Source organism: Neopelma chrysocephalum, unplaced genomic scaffold (genome assembly GCF_003984885.1).
Source record: "Neopelma chrysocephalum unplaced genomic scaffold, ASM398488v2 Primary Assembly neopelma1_97390, whole genome shotgun sequence".
Lineage (NCBI taxonomy): Eukaryota > Metazoa > Chordata > Aves > Passeriformes > Pipridae > Neopelma > Neopelma chrysocephalum.
The window spans coordinates 2,838,102-2,857,769 of record NW_020926031.1 but is presented as its reverse complement, the minus strand read 5'-3'; the positions used below and the strand labels follow the sequence as shown (position 1 = coordinate 2,857,769).

The 19,668-nt window shown below is 35.5% G+C and overlaps 1 protein-coding gene across 3 annotated transcripts in view; it reads right to left on the bottom strand.

Moving 5' to 3' along the window:
- Nucleotides 1-7,335: 7,335 nt before the first annotated feature.
- KNDC1 (kinase non-catalytic C-lobe domain containing 1) overlaps nucleotides 7,336-19,668 on the bottom strand; it is a 60,213-nt gene continuing 47,880 nt past the window's right edge. For 2 of the 3 annotated variants that reach the window (XM_027672190.1, XM_027672191.1), the window contains exons 18-30: nucleotides 17,949-18,042; nucleotides 17,740-17,837; nucleotides 17,236-17,447; nucleotides 15,836-15,949; nucleotides 15,284-15,431; nucleotides 14,877-15,056; nucleotides 13,572-13,763; nucleotides 13,172-13,254; nucleotides 11,748-11,898; nucleotides 11,201-11,323; nucleotides 11,040-11,099; nucleotides 10,247-10,404; nucleotides 7,336-10,011 (exon numbers count right to left, since the gene is read on the bottom strand). In XM_027672190.1, coding sequence (XP_027527991.1) covers nucleotides 9,780-10,011; nucleotides 10,247-10,404; nucleotides 11,040-11,099; nucleotides 11,201-11,323; nucleotides 11,748-11,898; nucleotides 13,172-13,254; nucleotides 13,572-13,763; nucleotides 14,877-15,056; nucleotides 15,284-15,431; nucleotides 15,836-15,949; nucleotides 17,236-17,447; nucleotides 17,740-17,837; nucleotides 17,949-18,042 — 1,845 coding nt within the window. In that variant the 3' untranslated portion in view covers nucleotides 7,336-9,779. Of the gene's footprint in view, nucleotides 10,012-10,246; nucleotides 10,405-11,039; nucleotides 11,100-11,200; nucleotides 11,324-11,747; nucleotides 11,899-13,171; nucleotides 13,255-13,571; nucleotides 13,764-14,876; nucleotides 15,057-15,283; nucleotides 15,432-15,835; nucleotides 15,950-17,235; nucleotides 17,448-17,739; nucleotides 17,838-17,948; nucleotides 18,043-19,668 lie in introns of those variants that run through there. The other variant, XM_027672193.1, reaches the window with a different exon arrangement.

Here is a 19,668-nt window from a genome sequence, read left to right as displayed (position 1 = left end):
AGAAAAGTAAGAATGCATTAAATAAGAAATTTTCCATTACATTCATGTTTCCCACAAATACTTTCTGAAGAAATTTAGCAATACTGACCAAAGCATTTATCATTCTTGAAAGTAATTTTTCACTTCCAGCTATTATAGAATGAATCATTTTCCCCCCTGATTTTAGAGTTAGCATTTGAGCATGATGAGTCAGTCAGCAGGAGAATGAGCTATCACAGCTGGCAGCCTTGGGTCATCTATCACCCTTTGTGCCCATCCTCGTCTATGCCATACAATGCAGCTTTGAAATGCATTGGTCCCAGCAGTGAAAATGTTTTACTGACTCTTCCTTCCTTTAACTTACACCTAATATAAATCAGGTCTTTGTACTGCTCCAAAACCAGTCTGTTCAAATTAAATGGAAATAAATGTTACCTTTTTTTTTTTCCTGACTTCAAGGCTCTTCTCCATTTCTCATTTCTAGGTATTTTTCCCCTTCTGTATTCCTCATTATACACCATTTCTTCCTATTTTCTTTATTCCAGTCACTTTCATCAAGCATCCTGCAAATGTTGCTATTGGCTGAAGAAGAGAATAACTGGCAGGATATATAACTGTAGCAACAGAGCATAAACGACAGTAAGTCTGCCTTCACTGTATACCAAACAGGGAGCACAGACATGTCCTGACATCCCCTCTCAGTTTACTCATAAGGGAAAACCTGGGCTTAGCGTGTGAGGACAGGAATGTCATCAGGTAAAATGCTTAACACTGCCCCTGTAACCTGCGATTTGACGTCTAAGTTTCCTCCAAGCAATGCAGTGTACGTCTTTTGCCAGGTTTTACAGTAACGAGTGCATTACACATGGATAGAGGGTAACTGAGATATAAAATTATGAAGCTGTGTTTGCGTGTTCTCTAAAAGATTAAAGGGAGCAGCTGAACGCCGAATGCAAATACATGTTCGTTTTAAAACACGTTTAAAAAAAAAACCCAACAAACCCTGCCATTTTGTGTTTGTATGTTTCTAATGGGCAGATTTTAGGCAGACGTCTGGAAGACCGTTTTTCACGTTACCTTTGCTCACAGTGCGACACGTACATCTAAAAGTCTGCAAAGGGTCTCTTGTGCCACCTCCTGGTTATATTAAGACTTCACATCCAGGAAACTACTACATAAAGGAAGGGAAAAGTTGTAGAAATTTAGCTGAGGCAGTGACAGAATCGGAGAACCATTTAGGTTGGAAAAAAACTCTAAGATCATCGAGTTCAGCCATTAACTCAGCACGGCCAAGTCCACCACTAAACCACGTCCCTAAGCGCCACATACACACATGAACACTCCAGGAATGGTGACTGTTCTCAGCAGCTGACTCCCCCAACACACGGATGTGCACAGCAGGCTTGAGCTCTAACCTCTCTGCTGCTTTTAGTATGAATCATTTATGCAAATAAAACCTTGAAGATTAAAGTGACTGGAATACAATTAAATTAATAAGCAAATTAATAGCATTCCCTGATTGCAGCTAAGTACTTGAATATGTATCCAGTTTACTTTACTGAGATACACAGAGGGACTGAAGATCTCTACTGAGTCCCTCTCCCTTCACAGGGACGGGAACAAGTGGGCCTGTGCACTTACGACAGTTTTATCTCATCTGTTCTTACAAACTTACAGGAAAAGGGATCCTACAGGTGCGTTACAGAGGGGTAACCTATTCCAGTGCTTCACGTGAAGCTTTTCAATGTAAAACCTGAAACAGATTCACCCTTGCTTCAAATCTAATAGTGCTTGACTTAAGCTTCACAGAACATGAAAAAATCCTCACTCTGCAACTATTACAGCTTTTTACAGCAACATTTCATATTCACAGTTCTGCTCAATCTAATCTTGTCTGTATAAGTCCAATTCTTTCAGTCTTTCTCATTTTATGTTTCTAAACATACATTTTTTTGTGGTACTCTATTCTTTCATTTTGTCTGTATGCGTCTTAGGTGCAGTGCCTAAATGGTAAAGTATTCCTGCTGATGCTTCACTAGCGCCAAATAGAGCAAAATCTTCTATCATCTATAGCTCTTGTGCAGTACATCTCAGGTCTTCCACTGCTTCCCCCCACCCTTCCTCTTTTTTTCCTTTTTGAAAACTGTGCACATGGGTTCATATTCAGTTTGTGAACTATTATGGTTCCCAGAGATTTTTTCTGAAGCTCTGTAGTTATTTTTCTTTTAATATTTATCGTTCAAAAATGTAAGACAAAGCCTAAATTGAAACCATTATCATGATTATTGTGAGTTCTAATCTTGTATATTGTGTAAGTGTGCTTTCCATCCCACCTTGTGTTTCAACAGTAAAATTCACAGACACAACTGATCCAGGTCCTACACACAGTAATGCAGAGTAGAGCGTGAGAAGACTTCAGGGTAACCTCAGACAGGTTGCCTCCCTCATCAGAGTACGTAGAGTCCCAAGCAGGTTTTATCTTGTTTTACTGTAACCTATGATAGCTTGTTTCTGAGTGTGTTGAGAACCAAGTATGTTTTACCTTGTTACAGTAAGCCAGGATAATTTACTTCCTCCACATCTGCATGGCTGCCAAGCTGTAGACCATCTGTGGATCTTGGAATTCAGACAGCAGCACCTGCATTACACCAGTTAGTTAATGAGCAAACCAGGACATTGCATCTGTAAGAAATGTTAATCAGTGCGGGTTTCATTATTCACTTCTGCAGGGCTTTCCCTTGAGCTTCACTCCTGAGCAGGACTGCAATGCACTGGGCCCCCAGGACTCCCACTGTGGGAATGCTACACTTTTGATAAAGCCAAAGCTTTCACTTACTAGCATCGTGCCTTGTCCCTGAGGGATCTGCACCTGCTTTGCACTTGTAACATACGGGCAGTCCTACCCCCTCTCAATTTACTTTCACATTTTAACAAACACTGGTAATTACCCTTTGAAATGATGTTTGTGTATTCACCCTAGAATCCCATCACCTGAATCTTAGCAACCTAATATATAATCAGCTCAGAAGGATCTGTTGTCAAGGCATTTATTGATTTCAACATACAATATACTGTTTTTATTTATTGGGACAGTTACCCTGAGAAAGGGGACCATTAGGGTATTTAAAAATTACTTTGTGGGCAAATGCATGTCAGCCTTTTAAATTAGTCTCTGTGCTTGCAGATTTTCAGACAGTTTTTTCAGTAACTCTTCTAGGATCAAAGTTTGGCTGATTCTCTGTCATTCTCTTTATCTTGCCTTTCCACTCATTCTTGTGCTCTTGCCCACTTCTAAAAAATAGTATTATTTTCTGGTTCCCTGCAACTCACTCATTCTTCCTCAATCAAAAACACAATAATTCCAAGATTATTTCAATTTTCCTCCTTACTATTATATAATAGATTTAATCAGAAGTTAATGTTCTAATACACCTAATTAGCTTGATAGTCTCCCATTCTGATCAGCAGTGCTCGTTAACTTTGATCTTGATAGGCATTGTTTAGAGGGTAGGGCAGTGAAACAGCAGGCACTTCAGCCTTTTGCACTATCTGATACTTATTCACCTCTCCCGGTAAGTAGAGAGTTCTTACTGAATAATAGAAAAATATTTAAATATTCATTTTAATTGTTTTGCTTTTCCCTTGCTGACAAAAGCATTTTGTCTGTCTAGTTTTCTTCCTAACCTGCTGTGGTCTTCTTTTATATCTGCTCTTGACAATGCAGCCTTCTTGTTCCTACTTTTTTTCAGTATATTTTTTTAAGTCATTGATGAGTCCTTAATGCAGCCACAGTTTTCTTTCCTTTGCATGAGGACAGACAGTTGTTATACTTAAATTATGGCCTGTTTTAGACATCTTTTTAGAAACTCTCAGTTCCCTTCAATTTTTCTTTGCCATTCAATTCCTTCCCCAGGACCTCATGTACCAATTCCTTGATTTGTTGAAGTTTGCTCTTTTGAAGCCCAGTGTTATTATTCTGCTTCTTTCATCCCTTTCTTTCCCTTTGAATCACGAATTCTGTTGTCTCATGGTAACTTTCATCTTGATTGCTTTCCACATTCAGATTTTCAACTAGTTTAACTATTAAACAGTGTAAAATCTTAAATAGTAAGACTGTTCCCCATGGTTCCAGCACTAGCTTATATACACAGTTATATCTAAACTGTGCTCACACCACGTCCAGAGCAAATCACATCCCAGCTGTCAGAGGGATAAGCAGGTGGTACGGGTAGGGATGTGAGCACAGTGTATTCAGTATGTCCATTGGTCTGGAGAAACAAAGAATCAGGGACTATTTGTGACACTTCAAAATACATCATCCTTGCAATTTTAAATGCAGCCTAAGATATTCAGTATTTCATCAGCTATTTCATGTGTTTTGCTAACTATTGAGTTCCCCACATCCTTCTCTAGGTTTCAGTCTTTTGGTTAATTATCTTTTATTTAAATAAACTAACTCAGGGGATTTTGTATCCCAACAATGGTCTTTAACAGAATCATTCAACCTTTGACCTGCAGTTTACCTTTGTGGAGAAAAGTTACTTTGCTAATGTCTGTGGATCTATATACTCATCTCAGGAGTCATCTGTCCTTTTTCAGCCTTTTATTTTCAAGTCCTTTGCCCTTTCCCTTCCTTGCATCAGGAAACAGAGAATTAGGAGATATCTCAAGGGGATATCAAGACACTGCTTCCCCAGTATAAGTGACTTTATTCTTTACCCTCCCTTTTCCACAAAAAACCTGAGGAATCCTAGTCTATGCTTGTGCAGCTGATTATCCCAGAATTTTGCATATATCTGTGTAACATGCCTTATTTTATTGTGTGTCATTATTCCAAGTTGTCAAGATAATTTTAAATTTTAATCACATTCTTAAGCTTGCCTGCAGAGGTCCACACAAACTAGAGCATGTTAATGAAGGCATGAAGTAATTCCACATGCAGGCAGACCTCTTCAGGCCTTTACTGGACACAACCTTGCATTTTTGTAACAAGCCACAGTCAGCCACTGTTATCCAAAAAAAGGTGGATCTGTCATTTAAGCATCTTCTTTTTTTTTCCTAGACCTGTTCTACTACCTTGTTTGCAAAAAAAAAAAAGTATTGAGTATCTACTACTTAGGTGAATAATTTACTCCTATTACTGTTTATGAGTTTTATCAGATATGACAACAAATAAACATCTCCTTGCAGAGATTTTAATTATGACTGTGATGCTTAGGCTCACCCATGCCCAGTCAAGCTTTCCAAATTATGCCTCTCTGGTAACAGCAACTCAAATTGTCCAGTACTCTGAATCAAATTCTACCAGTTTAAAACACAGTATCTATTTTAGTGTCTAAATCCACTATGTATGAAATCTACATAATGTCAACATCAGAATGAGACCAACCTTAGCATAAGAATGAGAAATTAAATAATCTTACAGCTAAGACACAGGACAGGTTTACAAGACAATAATTAAACTCCTACCTTTTAGGCAAGTTACAAAAGCATCATTTACATCAGACTAAAAAAATAATAAATAGAATGATGCAAAGACCAGATCCTAGACTAGATTACTGCAATGGCCTGATGTAACGTGGCAACTGCCAATTCCACTTGCATGTGAGACACTGAACTATCAGTATTATTTTAAGCTGCACACTAAAATAATGCCAGGCTGAAGCTGTCCTGGAATACTTTCAGATCATTTACAAAGAACCTTCACATAATAGCTGAAAGCCTTCTTCAAACATAGAAGGAACTAAAGAGCTTTTCTCTCTGCAAAGGGAGAGGAGACAATTCTGCAAATTAAAGTTTCTAGTCTTACAGGGGTTGTTGTCACTCATTGATAGATTAAAACCAGCCACATTAAAATGTTCTTCAAACTTTTTGCTGCAGGAATTTTTAAGTAGAAACTTGAAAGGTGAAATTGTTCATTCTCACATGTACTTTAGCGGGTTATCAGAGTACGAAATCACATAAAAGCCCCCAATGGAATATTCCACCACAAATTAGTAATTTATTGGTACTTAAAATTATTACAAGATCTCTTGGGGGAAAAAAACCCAAACCACTTTTATAATGCAAATTGTAGTGGGAGGCAGTGTTAAAATGACTATCTGAAAATTTCTTACATTTATAGCAAACTTAATGAAGGTAAAAACATTTATAGGTGAAGAATATCTGTTAATAAGGCAAATCCCAAAGATGACCACTCAATTAAGCTTCACTTATAGGACTTTAGTTTTCAAATATTGTTCAAGTATGAATTTCCAATGCTTTGAGGGTCCTTCAAAGCTCAAGATCATTTAAAAGTAATTATTTATAAAGCATGTTCTGAGAAAAAAAGACTTTCAGGAAAAAAGAAAAGGAAAAGCTAGCTCTAAACAGAACATAATGTGGAATTTAAACAAGATTATGCTTTGGATTGTATTTATGAGAGAGAAAAAGAGTCTATCTGCACTCTTTCCCTCATCAGAATATCAAGGATTGAAACAGTCAACCATATGTTTAACACTGAAAAATTGTTGGCTTCTCCTGCTTTCAAACTGTAGCTTATTTATTTATTTTTTTAATTTACAAACAGATTTTCTCAAGTATTAAATCTTTGCAAATCACATACAGTACTCACAGAAGTGATGAGTCTCAGCAATGCTTACGAAACCAATCCAATACATAAAGCAAAGTCTAGAAGTAGTTGAAAGTTTTCCACAGAAAGAAATTTGTCAGAATCGTAAATCAGTGTTGATTCATTAATTATTTCCCAGCTTCTTTGTTTGGGATTCAACAGAATAATTCATAGGATCCAGATTAATTCATCCCTGTTTCCTGGCAGGCTTCTAGAGGTGTTAGAGCTGGAAACCTGATTTCAAATGGAGCTAGTATAACTAGGACACACTTCCCAGCTCTCTGGCAGGAGGACTTAAAACCCAAGGGATCCTGGGGACAGACACCTGCAAAGGGACACACAAAGAGCACCAATACACAGAACTGGGAAGATTCCCAAGAAGCAGACTTCATTTCAGAACTCCACGAGTGACTGTTCAAAAAATAAGCACAAAAACAAGATCAGGGAAATATGGAAAAAATGAAGAAGAGCTAAGATAGCTGGTGGCAATTCTGGCTTAAAGAACAAATTCAATTTTTTTCCCCAAAAATTCTAGTTTGGTATTGGAATGGAAGCATAGGGCTAGACTGCATACAATTTATGCAATACAATTACTTGATGCCAATAATATTTTGCCAATTAGGTAGAACTGAACTTGTTCTTTGACATGTTTTGTCCTGTTTTTTCTTTTAAAAGGACATTACTCACAAAGAGAGAAAACTTTAGTCCAACCCTTACTACTTGTTAGTCATAAATAAGCAGTACAGTTATATGCTAGATGTAACTTTATTCTGAAATCTGTGTCATATAAGATGTGCATACACCAGTGTTCATGGACAAAAATAAACCAGTTTCCTTGTAAAGGAGTGATTTTTTTTCCCAACAGCTATTTATATTTGTTGCTGTTGTTGTTGTGGGGTGGCCAAATACAAAATCTAAAATGTCTGATGGATGAGAATACCCCAAAGTAGTACCATAACTCAATACTATGCATTAATAGCAATATAAGGTCTGATACACCAAAGCATTATATGTAAGATATGAGATTATTTTCAAATTCTCGTATAGCACCAGTTATTGTCATGGAATAAACATAATATTTTGTAGATATAGTAGTTGCTTTATATCCTGATAAAAACTGTAAGAAATATATGAATTAATTCTTAGGAGTGCAAAATGTAAATGGTAAGAAAATCCATAAAAGCAATTTCAACAGTCTGACTGGTAACCATATAAAATGCATTTATTAAGATCATATGATGCAAGTTTTGTGGAGTTCTTTACATTAGTAAAGCTTATGCTACTTAAAATTTCACTGTCTTTCAAAGGCAAGGCGTGGCTTTAAGTGAATGATAATTTTTAATTGAGAGAAAACCAAATAACTACTAATAAAAACAATTATTTAAAATAAATGCACATAGATAAAATATATGAAGTATGTCTGAAGATAAGGTTATAATTGACATTCTTAAATCATTGTATTATATAAACATAGGAGATAAAGATTAAATGATTTCACATTTGGCAATTTTTAGAGAAACAGCAACACATTTACTTCCTTAAGGGTAAGTCAGAATACTGTTATTAATGACATGCTAAATCTACATATGATAAATAACAAAATAAATCATATTAAAAGTAGAACAAACGCAAGAAAACCCTGTTGAGGACTGAGATCTCCAGTATTTAAACAAATAAGAGACAAAAGTCAGTATTATTGTATTAGTATGGCAAAGTAACTGAGGTATTTAATGGAAAGTATTGACATACCTCGTTTTTACTCAGAAAGATGAGAGAGGCCTGTGATGTATATATTGCTGTTATTGACAAGAGAAAAGGAGATGCTTTCCTCTTAAACATTGAGAAAGCTACAATTTAACATGTGCAGATGCACTTCTGTCAAATACAACAGTACAATTTGCAAAATACTAGACATGTGCACATTCCCATTTCTAACATTGTTATGCTTCTCCATCACTAACACATGACAAGACACTTAGTTCATATCTGCCCATCTCTGAAAACATTTTCTTTTCAAGTTTTTAAACACAGTTCTATGCAAATCACTCTCAGGACAGTGCTTATTTTGGTTTTTTTGTTGTTGTTTTTTGCCCTTCCCTACCTCTCTTTCAACACTACCATTGCTCCCTCCAGTAGAAATACTTGTATTTGCAACCAATTTGTAGCCTTAACATTTTGGCTCTGCATAAACCTGGGTAGCTCAACAAATTTCTTAGCCATAGCAACCCATTTCATTCCCATTTAGAAGGTCTTACAAGCTCTATGACTAGGTTAGCACCAAAGTTTTACAAGTTGCAGATCCAAATTTCACACAGTTATCTTCTATTAAATGCTGCTGGAGTGCTGCAACTACAAAAGCAACCTCAGAAGCAAAAGCCATAGTCAAATGTGCACACATACAGACATACACAAATTGGCAAAGTGACTCTTATGCCAAATACAGATTAAAAAGACAATTTCACATTTACTGTCTTCACAATGCCATGAGTGCAGAAGCAGAGCAACAAACTGGTATATTACTTGGATTCAGATCTTACTTTCATTTGGAAATAGGTTAGTCTAATGACATTTAAGCCAAACAAACAAAAAAAGTTGAAGGATAGCATTCTTCTCCTTCCTTAGTATGCTTCAAGAAATAGACAATCAATTATTTAAGTCAATAGTTTTCGTAATACTCAACATAAAAGCAAGACACACCAACAGTCAATGAATAAAAGAGGATCTGTGTTCATGAATTAAATGCATGCTGTGACAGGATATAATTGTACTATGTCTATATAAAAATATATTCAACATTTAATGAAGTATACTCTGAACTCTCCTGGTCCAACTTTGCAACAGAAGTGTAATTTTAACTTATTTCCACAGTATTTTTTAGATATTTGTTTTCAGGTTAATTATTTGTTTATGCTAAAGAACAGTGACAAAAGTAATATTCCTTTTCACCTATACTCTCTTTACTTTTATGTCTATTTTTATTCTTCTGATGTACCATCATGGTGCCAGTGATTCAAATCTGATCAGTCAGTATTTCATAATTTCATGTTAAGAAATATAATAATTTCAACTTGTGATAGTATTTTAAGTCACTTCTCTTAAGTGTTTGCTTGGGAATTGGTCCAGTAGATGAAGTCAACTTAATCCAGTTTTACAGTCAAGACTTGGAATAGAACAGACGAAACATAAATAATTACTGAAATGTTGCTTTCATCCTGCGCAGTGTGTCCTGAATTTTTCGAGAATGTTTTTCTGCTGGTATCTGGTGGAAGTTGGCACAGTTGTCAGCTGCCAAGGCAGAAATGTCTGCATCTTTAAAACGAGTTATTCTTTGTCTGAGGTAAGACTGCAGCTTGAAATCTGGTGTATATGTATAAGGATTCTCTTGAAACGCATGAACTTGGCTCACAACTTTTGCAATATTTCTTATAAGAGAATATGGTAAAAAAGATTAGTTTGTTTTGCTGATGATAAAAACAAAAGCATAAACCAAAAAAGCAAACTTTCAAAAGCACTGAGCATTTTCTTCTATATTATAGGTACTTTTAGTTAGATGTTCAAATGACTGAACTTGTGAAATGCTGCATTAGCTCTCATTATCCCATTAGACAATACTCTAATAAAAAAGTTAGGTGATCTACACATAATTAAAATAATTACCTAAGTTTAGTCCACTTGTGAGCTCCATTTGTCATTGTAAATCCTCCAGTTTCAAGTTGTTGGACATGCATAGCCAAAACATGGGCTGATGGAATTGTTGGAAGAGTTTTGAATCTGTCTCCTTCCATCAAGCATAAGCTGTCACTTTTTAAAAACACCTAGTTTAAAAACGCACACAGATTAATCTCACATTAAGTATCAGTGAAAGCTTTACAGGTTCTCCACGTATTGAACACCTATTTATTTGTCTTGAACATTAACTTTTGGCATTGAAATTGAAGACAACACCATAAATTAATCTGGTGGTAAACTTTTTGAAGTACACAAATAAAGTAACTTACTTTAATTAAAAGATACTTCATACATAATTTTAATTGCTCTAAATTTCAGCCAAAATTGCATTTTAAAACCTCAGTCCATGTTTCAAAATTCTATAGATCAATAAGAGAATGCCTGTGATAAAATAAACGTTTAAGACCTTTCAGAACAGATTACAGCCACAAAGCTCCTGCAGAAATCTTCTAATGCATACCTAGTGTATCTAATGTTTTAGTTTCCTTTGAAATGTCTTTGATTTTTAGTCCCACAGGACAAATGTTACAGAAATCCTGAGATTAAAATTTATGTAAGCCCTTGAATGAAGAGTAAAAAAGTCTTAAGGCAAATTAAAATCTCCTTCATAATACAAAGTAATAATTGTGGTATTCATTCTGCAGAGGCACCCATTTAAGCACATCTTGCATCTTCTCCAACCCCAAAGAAGTATTTTTACATTAAAGACTTTATACTGTACCTCAACAGCTTTGAGTTCCTCCATTATCTCAGCTACTTTTGCAGGTAAAATTTTCCAGGCCTTACAATAAAAAAAAATAAAATTTGTTTTTCACATTAATGTCCATATTGGAACAAGATTATATTAAGCAAAGTAGTTACAGAACAGAGTCCCAGACTTACTGGTAACTGTCGTACAATAAGATTTTCCAAGCCTGCTAGGATTTGCATTGCAGTGGCAAAATTTCTTTGTTCGTAGCAGCATTTTGCTATAAGAAGAAATTTTGACAGCAAGCTCACCTGCCGCTGAAAAAAAAATTAAAGTATACTATATATACATAAATATATACTAAATATACATAGTAAATCTACATCATAAAATTAAATGAGAAGGAAGAAGAGATGCATTTTCTTTTTCAATTTGTTATCAAAACTGTTGACTGTAGTAACATTTCCCTGCAACACCAAGTTTTTCCTTTTCTGTCACCCAGGTGTCCTTGATAAAGTTTGACATGTATTCTCCTAAGAAAACCCATTTCTTACATTCTATTAGGTTTTGACACCTGCTACTAGAAAACATCCAAGACCCTCCTTGTGACAACAAAACAAATTGTTAAGTGCCCACTCACAGGTGTATTTCAGAATATTTCTTGTAGCTTTGCTACATAACAACACATACATAATAAAAAATAAGTAACCATTTAATAGTAAATAATAAACAATGACGAACCTTAGTTGTGTGACATGTTACAATTTCAGCAGCAACCCAGGTGCTGATACTGTCTGCATTTCTTAATAATTGCAGAAGATACTGGTCTTGTATGCACTTCGACAGAAACAGATTACAGACTTTAAGTGAAACTGTTTCAGTAGAAACTGCCCTACGGAGAATATGGAAAAAAAAAAATAAAAGCAAAAAGAATTCCTGCTGATATTGGATTTTTAAAGAAAATCTTGATTGTGAACAGGCCAACTTCTAACCATTTAAAATAATTTTGCATTGCTTGCAGTCTTTTTATAATATTTTGTAACGTACATAGTAAGCCATGTTACTTTTTCTTCCTTATAATTACAAGATAATTAGATCTGATCAAAAAATAAGTATATGCAGTATACATTTTTATACATAAATACACCTTCACCACTCCTTAGTGAATAAAACAAACCATCTAATCTGACACAAAGTAACAGCCAGGAATCTAAACTCACTAAAAACTGCAGCCATATAAGAAATCAAGCCTGATCCCTAGTGGCATCACACGCCTTGTTTCCCGTGACTGAACCCCAAAATCTGTATAAACCAGTTGACTGAGCCTTGGCATTGAATAATCTGTAAAAGATGAGTTCCTTTAGAAGTTCATTCCCTATCTTTAGACACAAAAGGCTACTACAGGTAGTGCAATTAACAAGTACTAATTAGAAGCTAGCTGAATCCACTGTGTATGAAAGAAGTAGACCATAATAAAAAATAATGAGGTCCATGTGGCTGGATGAAAACAATAATTACTGATGAGCAAGCAATTTAAATAGGTTGGTAATCACTCTAGTAACTACAGGAAAATTCTTACTTATCTTTGAATACTGATAATTCATTTATGTAACAGTACAAAATGAACACTGCACAGAGAAACTGCAGTCTCTCCATTCACATTCCAACTGCACACAATCCTGGGCAACTTGGTCTAGCTGACCTTGCAGGGTGGTTGAAATACATGATCTTGAGAGGTGTCTTTCAACCTCAGCTGTTCTATGAGATCATAACTGTCTTTTGAGATTTTATATACATACACACATGCATGATCAAGGATCCTATTTCAGAATCCATTACATTTTTCCCTGACAAAAAATGAAATCTTTGAAGCAACACCCCAACACAAGTCTTAAGAAGTATTTTGGTCTGAGCTGATTTAGATTTCAAAGAAATCACCTTGCAAATGTGACCTTCCACATACAAGTATGTGGATAGGTACATACATATACACATGTGTAAAATCTCCTGAAATTAAAAAAATCCATATAAACAGGCTATCTCGTCTGTAAAAAAAAAACCAACTAAGTATTTAAAACGTTTTTCTCTTTCTGGCTGTATTAAAAGTGTAACATGGTATAAGTTATTGTACATCAACAGAATAGAAGGGCAGTTAAGCAACTTACTTTTGCACAGCAACGCATTTGTCTTTAACACCAAGTGCTCTTGAATTTAGAAAGTGTACTGGATGACACTTAAGAAATACTTCCTAAAGAAAAAGAGCAAGATGTATCTGCTGTTAGGTCTAACAATTCTTTTAAAATGCTTGGGGATAAAAATGACAGACCGTGTCCCCCTCCCACCCACCTTCATAAATTTCTGAGAGGGATCACAGCCTAAGAATAGCATTAGTCACTCTAAATTTTACTGTAGAGATTTCATGGGGAAAATGGATTATTTTAATTCAAAGTCTTATAAAATAGTATGAAATAAGCCTGAAACACAGTTGGGAAATAACAGAGAAAGCAAGCTGAGTGCAAAGTAAGAAGACAGGTATTATTTCCAAATAAACCTAGACCTCTGTACCTGCTGCAGTAATGTCAGCTGCCAACAAAGCTGTTGTGCACTGTACTCTGTTAAGAGATATGGTTCCACTGCATCCGCTTTAGCTTCTGTTAAATTGCACGGCTTTGGCGAAACTGGTGAACTAGTGTGCAGTCGCTCTCTCTGATATTGTGCAATTGGTCCCACACCTTTGGATAGTTTCCAGTAAAAGTTCTGTAGAAAAAAAAAAGAAATGCAAGGATGCAACTTCTCTAAAACCAACACTAGGTCTCCCCTTGATGTAACTTTCAGGAATGTTTTGTTAAGCGAAACACTTTTGCGGATGCAGAATTCTTCAGCTAATCTTCAAGGTTAGACCAGACACTAAGTGGTTTACTCAACAGTGCTATTTTAAGCTAATATAATATGCACAGTTGATGAGTCTGAGCAGGAGGTTGCCAGATCTCAATCAACAATCAGTATTTAAAACAAACCACTGCGTATTCAAGCTTGCTGTCATAAAATGTTTTATATTCTAAAGTTCTATATATTTTACTTTTCATTATTTCTTGTATCCATTTTGCTTAGAATCAAACATTCCTTTGCAAGAAATACTTGATTTTCCATTCTTTTCCCTTCTTCTGTCTTCCAGTATCATTATGATGCAGTGACAATAAGAAATGTCTATGTTTCTCTTGCTGCTTGCCCTTTTTTGGCTGAATCCACAGTATATCCAATGGAATTCTGCACTTTTATCAGGAGGCTGATTCTAAATTCAACTGGCACATTGTTGATACATTTGACTTCCACATGTTATTTTGGTCAGTCTGTAAAGAGATCTGTTTTCAGGAAAAGCCTACAGTATATTCTGGCTTCTAGGACTCTAGCACACTGCATAAAATAGTAAATACAGACAGAAGTTCAGACAAGTTCTTGCTACAAGCTTTGAAGTTCTAGCAGGAAATCTCTCAGCTCCTGATGTTTTCCTGCATTTATAATCTTACAAAGACCTATGCCTAATAAAAAACATTAATGTTTGACAAGGGGGTAAAGGTTTCCTACTAACCATGTCACATGCTAGTGTCAAGAATGAAGAGTTCAACTCTCAAAATCTTGATTATCTGATTTATTATTGCTGAAATAGCTGACAGTGATTAAGACTTAAGATTATTTTCACAGTTACAAAACTGTTTGGGCCTTAGATATCTTCAAAAGAAAATTTAAAACACACGTACATAATTTTTAGCGAATGTGTGGTCTGGACTCTAAGTTGGATACTTCTGTTTTTGTCAAAACATAATATATGGAAATGTGCTCCATACACTACAGTCTGAAGAAAAGACATACCTTTCTGGAAACGTCTTCTGAGAGCTTTTTACATAGGGAATGTAATGTTTTCCTGCCCTCCTCACCTTCCTCTTCACATTTGTCCATGCTGGAGCACTGATCAGCACTGCCACTTTTCCTGGCAGAAGCATCCTCAAGCAATGACAACAATCTCTCACCATAGCCATTTAATGAAGCAACCTGGAAATGCCAAATAAGTTAACAGAATACAGAACTCAATTTCCCATAAATTATAAGCAAGCCACAATACTGAAGACACACTGAACATGACTGTCAAAGATAGCATTATTTTTCTTTTATTTACTTTAATTATACTTAGGACAGTTTGTTGTAATCAAAACCTCACACATACCAAAACTGATTTTAATTTTTTTTTTCCTAAAGCAACTACTGAAATTCTGACTTACCTTGGAAGAAATAAATTCTTTTAGGGTACACAGAAGACCAGTATTTGTTGCAAAGTCTACACTATAGCAGTCTTCAATCCAAGCCTGCAGGATGTAGAAACTGCGGTTACATATTTTGGTAAGTGATGTGGAAGGATCCAGGCTTGCACTGGTGAGAAGAAAAAAGCACTCAGTACACCAAAATTGATATCCAATTCCAATTTAAAAATAAGTGTTGAAAAAACCCACAAGTATTATTTGGTATTGACTGTACTATCTTAAATTCCTACATTTCATGTTTCTAGAATCCCTGGCTCTAGAGAAACAAAGCTGTGGTTCTACTTACTACCCATTACTGAGTAACTGATAAAAGTAAGACTCGGAATTCAGAAGATAATAGAAGTAAGCACATTGTCAAATGCAGCTCTTGCTCTAATTTCACTCTCACTTGTCAAGAGTCTTAAAAAAACAAACATAAAAATTCATTTTAATTAAGTAGGACTTTTGAGAAACAGCTATTTGTTATTGGGGGAAACTCAACTGTGCTTTGATAGTATTTTTCATTTACTGTACCTGGATAAAGTGCTGCTGATTCTATCAAGAAGAAACTGCAAAAACTCTTCTTGTGTGCAGAAGTAGCGAAATGTGTAGAGAAACTGCTGTACATAACCTTCTAAAAATGCATTTCTGTAAAGCACAAGAAAAACCTCAGACAAGCCAGAACATATTGTCTTTTTGCATTAGAGTACAGCAACAGCAAAAAATACTCAAAATATCAATAGGCATTTTAAATTCTCAAGTTCTTCATAAAACCTTGATCTTTCATTATTAATTTTTACACATCAAAGACTGTGATTGCCAACACTGAAAGCATAATTTGTTTTATAAAGAGTTTCTCTACTTTCAATTTTGTGAATAACCACTTTGACATTTCTACTATTAACAACAGTTACAATCTAAATATTATAAAAGAACATATTTAATTTTCTTTTTTTCTATCATCTCACTTGATGTTGCTTTAACGTTTTTTATTATAATAACATCATTAAAAGTAGATACATTAAGCAAGAAAATATTCCCTGTAGCTCTAATTAGAGGACTAGTTACTTTAACAACAGAATATATTTATTATACACACATTAAAAATGAGGGTATTTTTTTTAAATACACACACTCTCAGGGTCTTAACACAAGTTAATTGTCCCGTTTCTCTGCTGGCTTACAGCTCATCATGAAAGATGGGTTTGACGAAAGTGAAAGCTCTGATTCCAAAACATTTTCTTCACTTTGTGCAAAATATATGGAAATATACCAGGAAAAACTGCACTCAGGGTAAGTAACTGGATCTCAGAGTCAGGATGAGCTGGGATAAGTAGCTGGGAGGAATTTGGTCCCTCTACAGCAGCGCAAGTTTGATGGAGCCTCTGGCAATTTCCATCCGTCATACCATTACCGCTCAGGTACCTTAAAACAACACTGCCTGGTTGAAAGACAGCTTTGTCCCCATTTAAGCCCTGAGATAAGCCTTGATCAGTGTCTTGATCAGTGCCAAGGACTGATTATTGGTACAATCACCTGTGGAACAGAACCTAAACATTTTCACATCCAGACCCCATTAATAATAATTACCAAATTATATGATCTGAAGAATTGTACTGCTGGCAGTAACATAAAGCCTTGGTTCCATGGCAACTATCAGAGCAAACCCTCAAATAAGTAAAGGATAAAGTCTGAAGTTATTAGTTTTTTTGTTTATTATCAATACTTAGGGTTTTAATCAAACTCAGCCAATCTTTTGCCATTTTCTTGTAAATATTCCTGTAAATAAGCATTCAAAGAAATAACAGAAACTTGATATGAGAGGAGAATTTATTCAATGTTGAGTTAGTAGGATTTATCACAGAGACAAGTTTTTCCTGATTTAACAACTATGCTTCAACCCACCCCCAATTCAGGTGCAAAATATACTATACCTAGAATATAAATAAGCCATTAAACCAAGTGGTGTACCAGCTTGCAGAACTCTCACTCCATTTTGATTATTACATTGGTGTTTCTCTGTGTTATAGTAAAGAAGCAATGATGATTCATCCACAGGTGCCATGTCCATGGTGTCAGTTTTCCCGTTGTGAATGACTGTAGGCAGCACACAGGATTCCACACCCCACTGCTCTGCATACATCATCTGCTCAAAGAAACAAGGCCATGATAAAATAAAATGTAAGAAAATAAAGAGGAAAATCCACACGGAATGCAATCAACTTAAAGTCAAATTGCATTTCACACAATTTATTTTTTCCTTTTTAAACAATACTAGTAGCACTTACCTTTATTTTAATAATTCTTTTAGATCCTACTTAATTTGGCACTGTTACACAAAACATTTCACATTTCATATAGTGATTTGAGCTGCCAACTATACTGATGCAGTAACGATATGACAAAGGAAGTACAAGCAAAATAAAAGTCTGACTTGCCTGAACATATTTCTTTACCAGTTCAAGAAACTGCACTTTTGATTTCATTTCCTGTAGCTGTCCTCTCAATTTGGGCAACATAGATTTAGTTTCAGGACCTTTAGATTTAAAACACACGGCATAAGAACATCAATGATTCTGATTTACAGAACAAGTCCTTAAAAGTACTAAATACCCATTTTATTACTGGCAAGTTGCTATAATCTTACCTTTGGTTCTTCTTTCTTTTTGCAATAGTTTCTGGTAAAACTTTATAGTCTTTCTGTAATTTTTTGTTTCCATCATTAGCAATTGTTCTAGTTCCTATTTAAAAAGACCAGGATGGTAAATGCAAGGCAGTTTTAGTAAGAAACACAAGTTTTAGAAGAGAATTATTTTGTATGAAAAAAAAGAACATCCAAACAGACAAGAATATGGTATTAACCATGAAAAATTACCTTTCACAGCTGTGCTTACAGCCAAGTTCTAGCAGGCACTACCTGTCCCCAGAAAAGTATTAGTTATGTCACAGTATTACAACTGGAGCTGGTTTGTGTATGATGAGACTGCATGGAAGTTCGTCTGAATCCATTTACATAAATATGCCTTGAGTTATAATTGCACTTATCTGGTTGTTTTCAAGAGCATTTATAAAACTTACAATCAGAAGTCATCCAGAATTAAAAGTTATGGGTTGTGAATTTAGTGTGGGCCCCAGAAATGCTGCTAAACAGTCGACCTATATTTGCAGCAAGAACTGAATATCTGACTGAAATCCATGGTTTCCAAACAAGTATAACTATATATATATATAATGGCCCATCTTCGCGAACGAAGATTTGGGGAAAGGTCTTTTACCTTTCCAGCCTGCGCAATGGATTTTTTAGGTGAGACACAGCCTGCGCTGAACTGAGCCCACCCTTTAATCCTAAGGTTCATCTGCCGGGGCCAAGCAAGCTTGGACAATGGTAGTGAGGTCCTCAGGACGTAGGTTTGTTTAGAGTGTCCTTCTCATAGATGGATGGCCACACAGGGCTAACGACCTCCATCAGGCCAGGAGACCGGGATTTGAACCCGTGGTCGCAGCAGTGAAAGTCCTGCACGCTAACCACTAGGCCACATTTCACGTAATTGAAAAAAATTAAATTTCTATAGAATTATATAACTTAAGCAATGGTTAGAAATGAAAGTATATTGGGCTTCTCACAATATATCCAATTTAATGTAAACATTTATAACTGTTGGCATATCAAAGGTTTCATTATTTTACTAACCGATGAAAATGGGCCACCCATTTTGGGTTCAGTTTCTGATTTATTATGAAACAATAAACATAATGTATGTTGTGCTTTATAAAAGTAGTGGCTTTTCACTTGGGTCCTAAGCTGACTACCAGTGACCCAGTTACATGAAACAGCATTTTAAATGGAGAAAGTTCACAGAATGCAGCAGACAACTCCCACAAGCAGAGTGATCAGAAAACACACAGCTCAGGGCTAACATATCAAACAACAGACTGGTAAATAGGTTAGCTTTAATGGGATGGACTTGCTAGAAATTAATTTGAGTTTAAGAAAAACCTGTCGCTGTTTTTCAGAAAAGCTCAAAAGGTTTAACAACGTAGTTCATTAGCATCAAGAGTCACAAAAGCCCGGTGGATTTTTAGAAGATCTACTGCTGCACAGGAGTCACACAGAGAATAGGGAAAGCGCAGAAAAGCTATTATCCACATTCTAATTGGAAGCTACTTGCTTTTACTTCAAGGTATGGTTTTACTTTGTCAATTAAAGCAAAACCAAACTGATTAAGAGACTATGAAAACAAAGGGAATCAGAAAGAGTGGCCATGTGGAAACTGATAGACAAAAGTGGTTTGTACCCTAAAAAACTTGAGGTAAGTAGTAATGAAGTCAGAAGCGAATTTCCTTTCTATTCCACAACATTTTCCAAT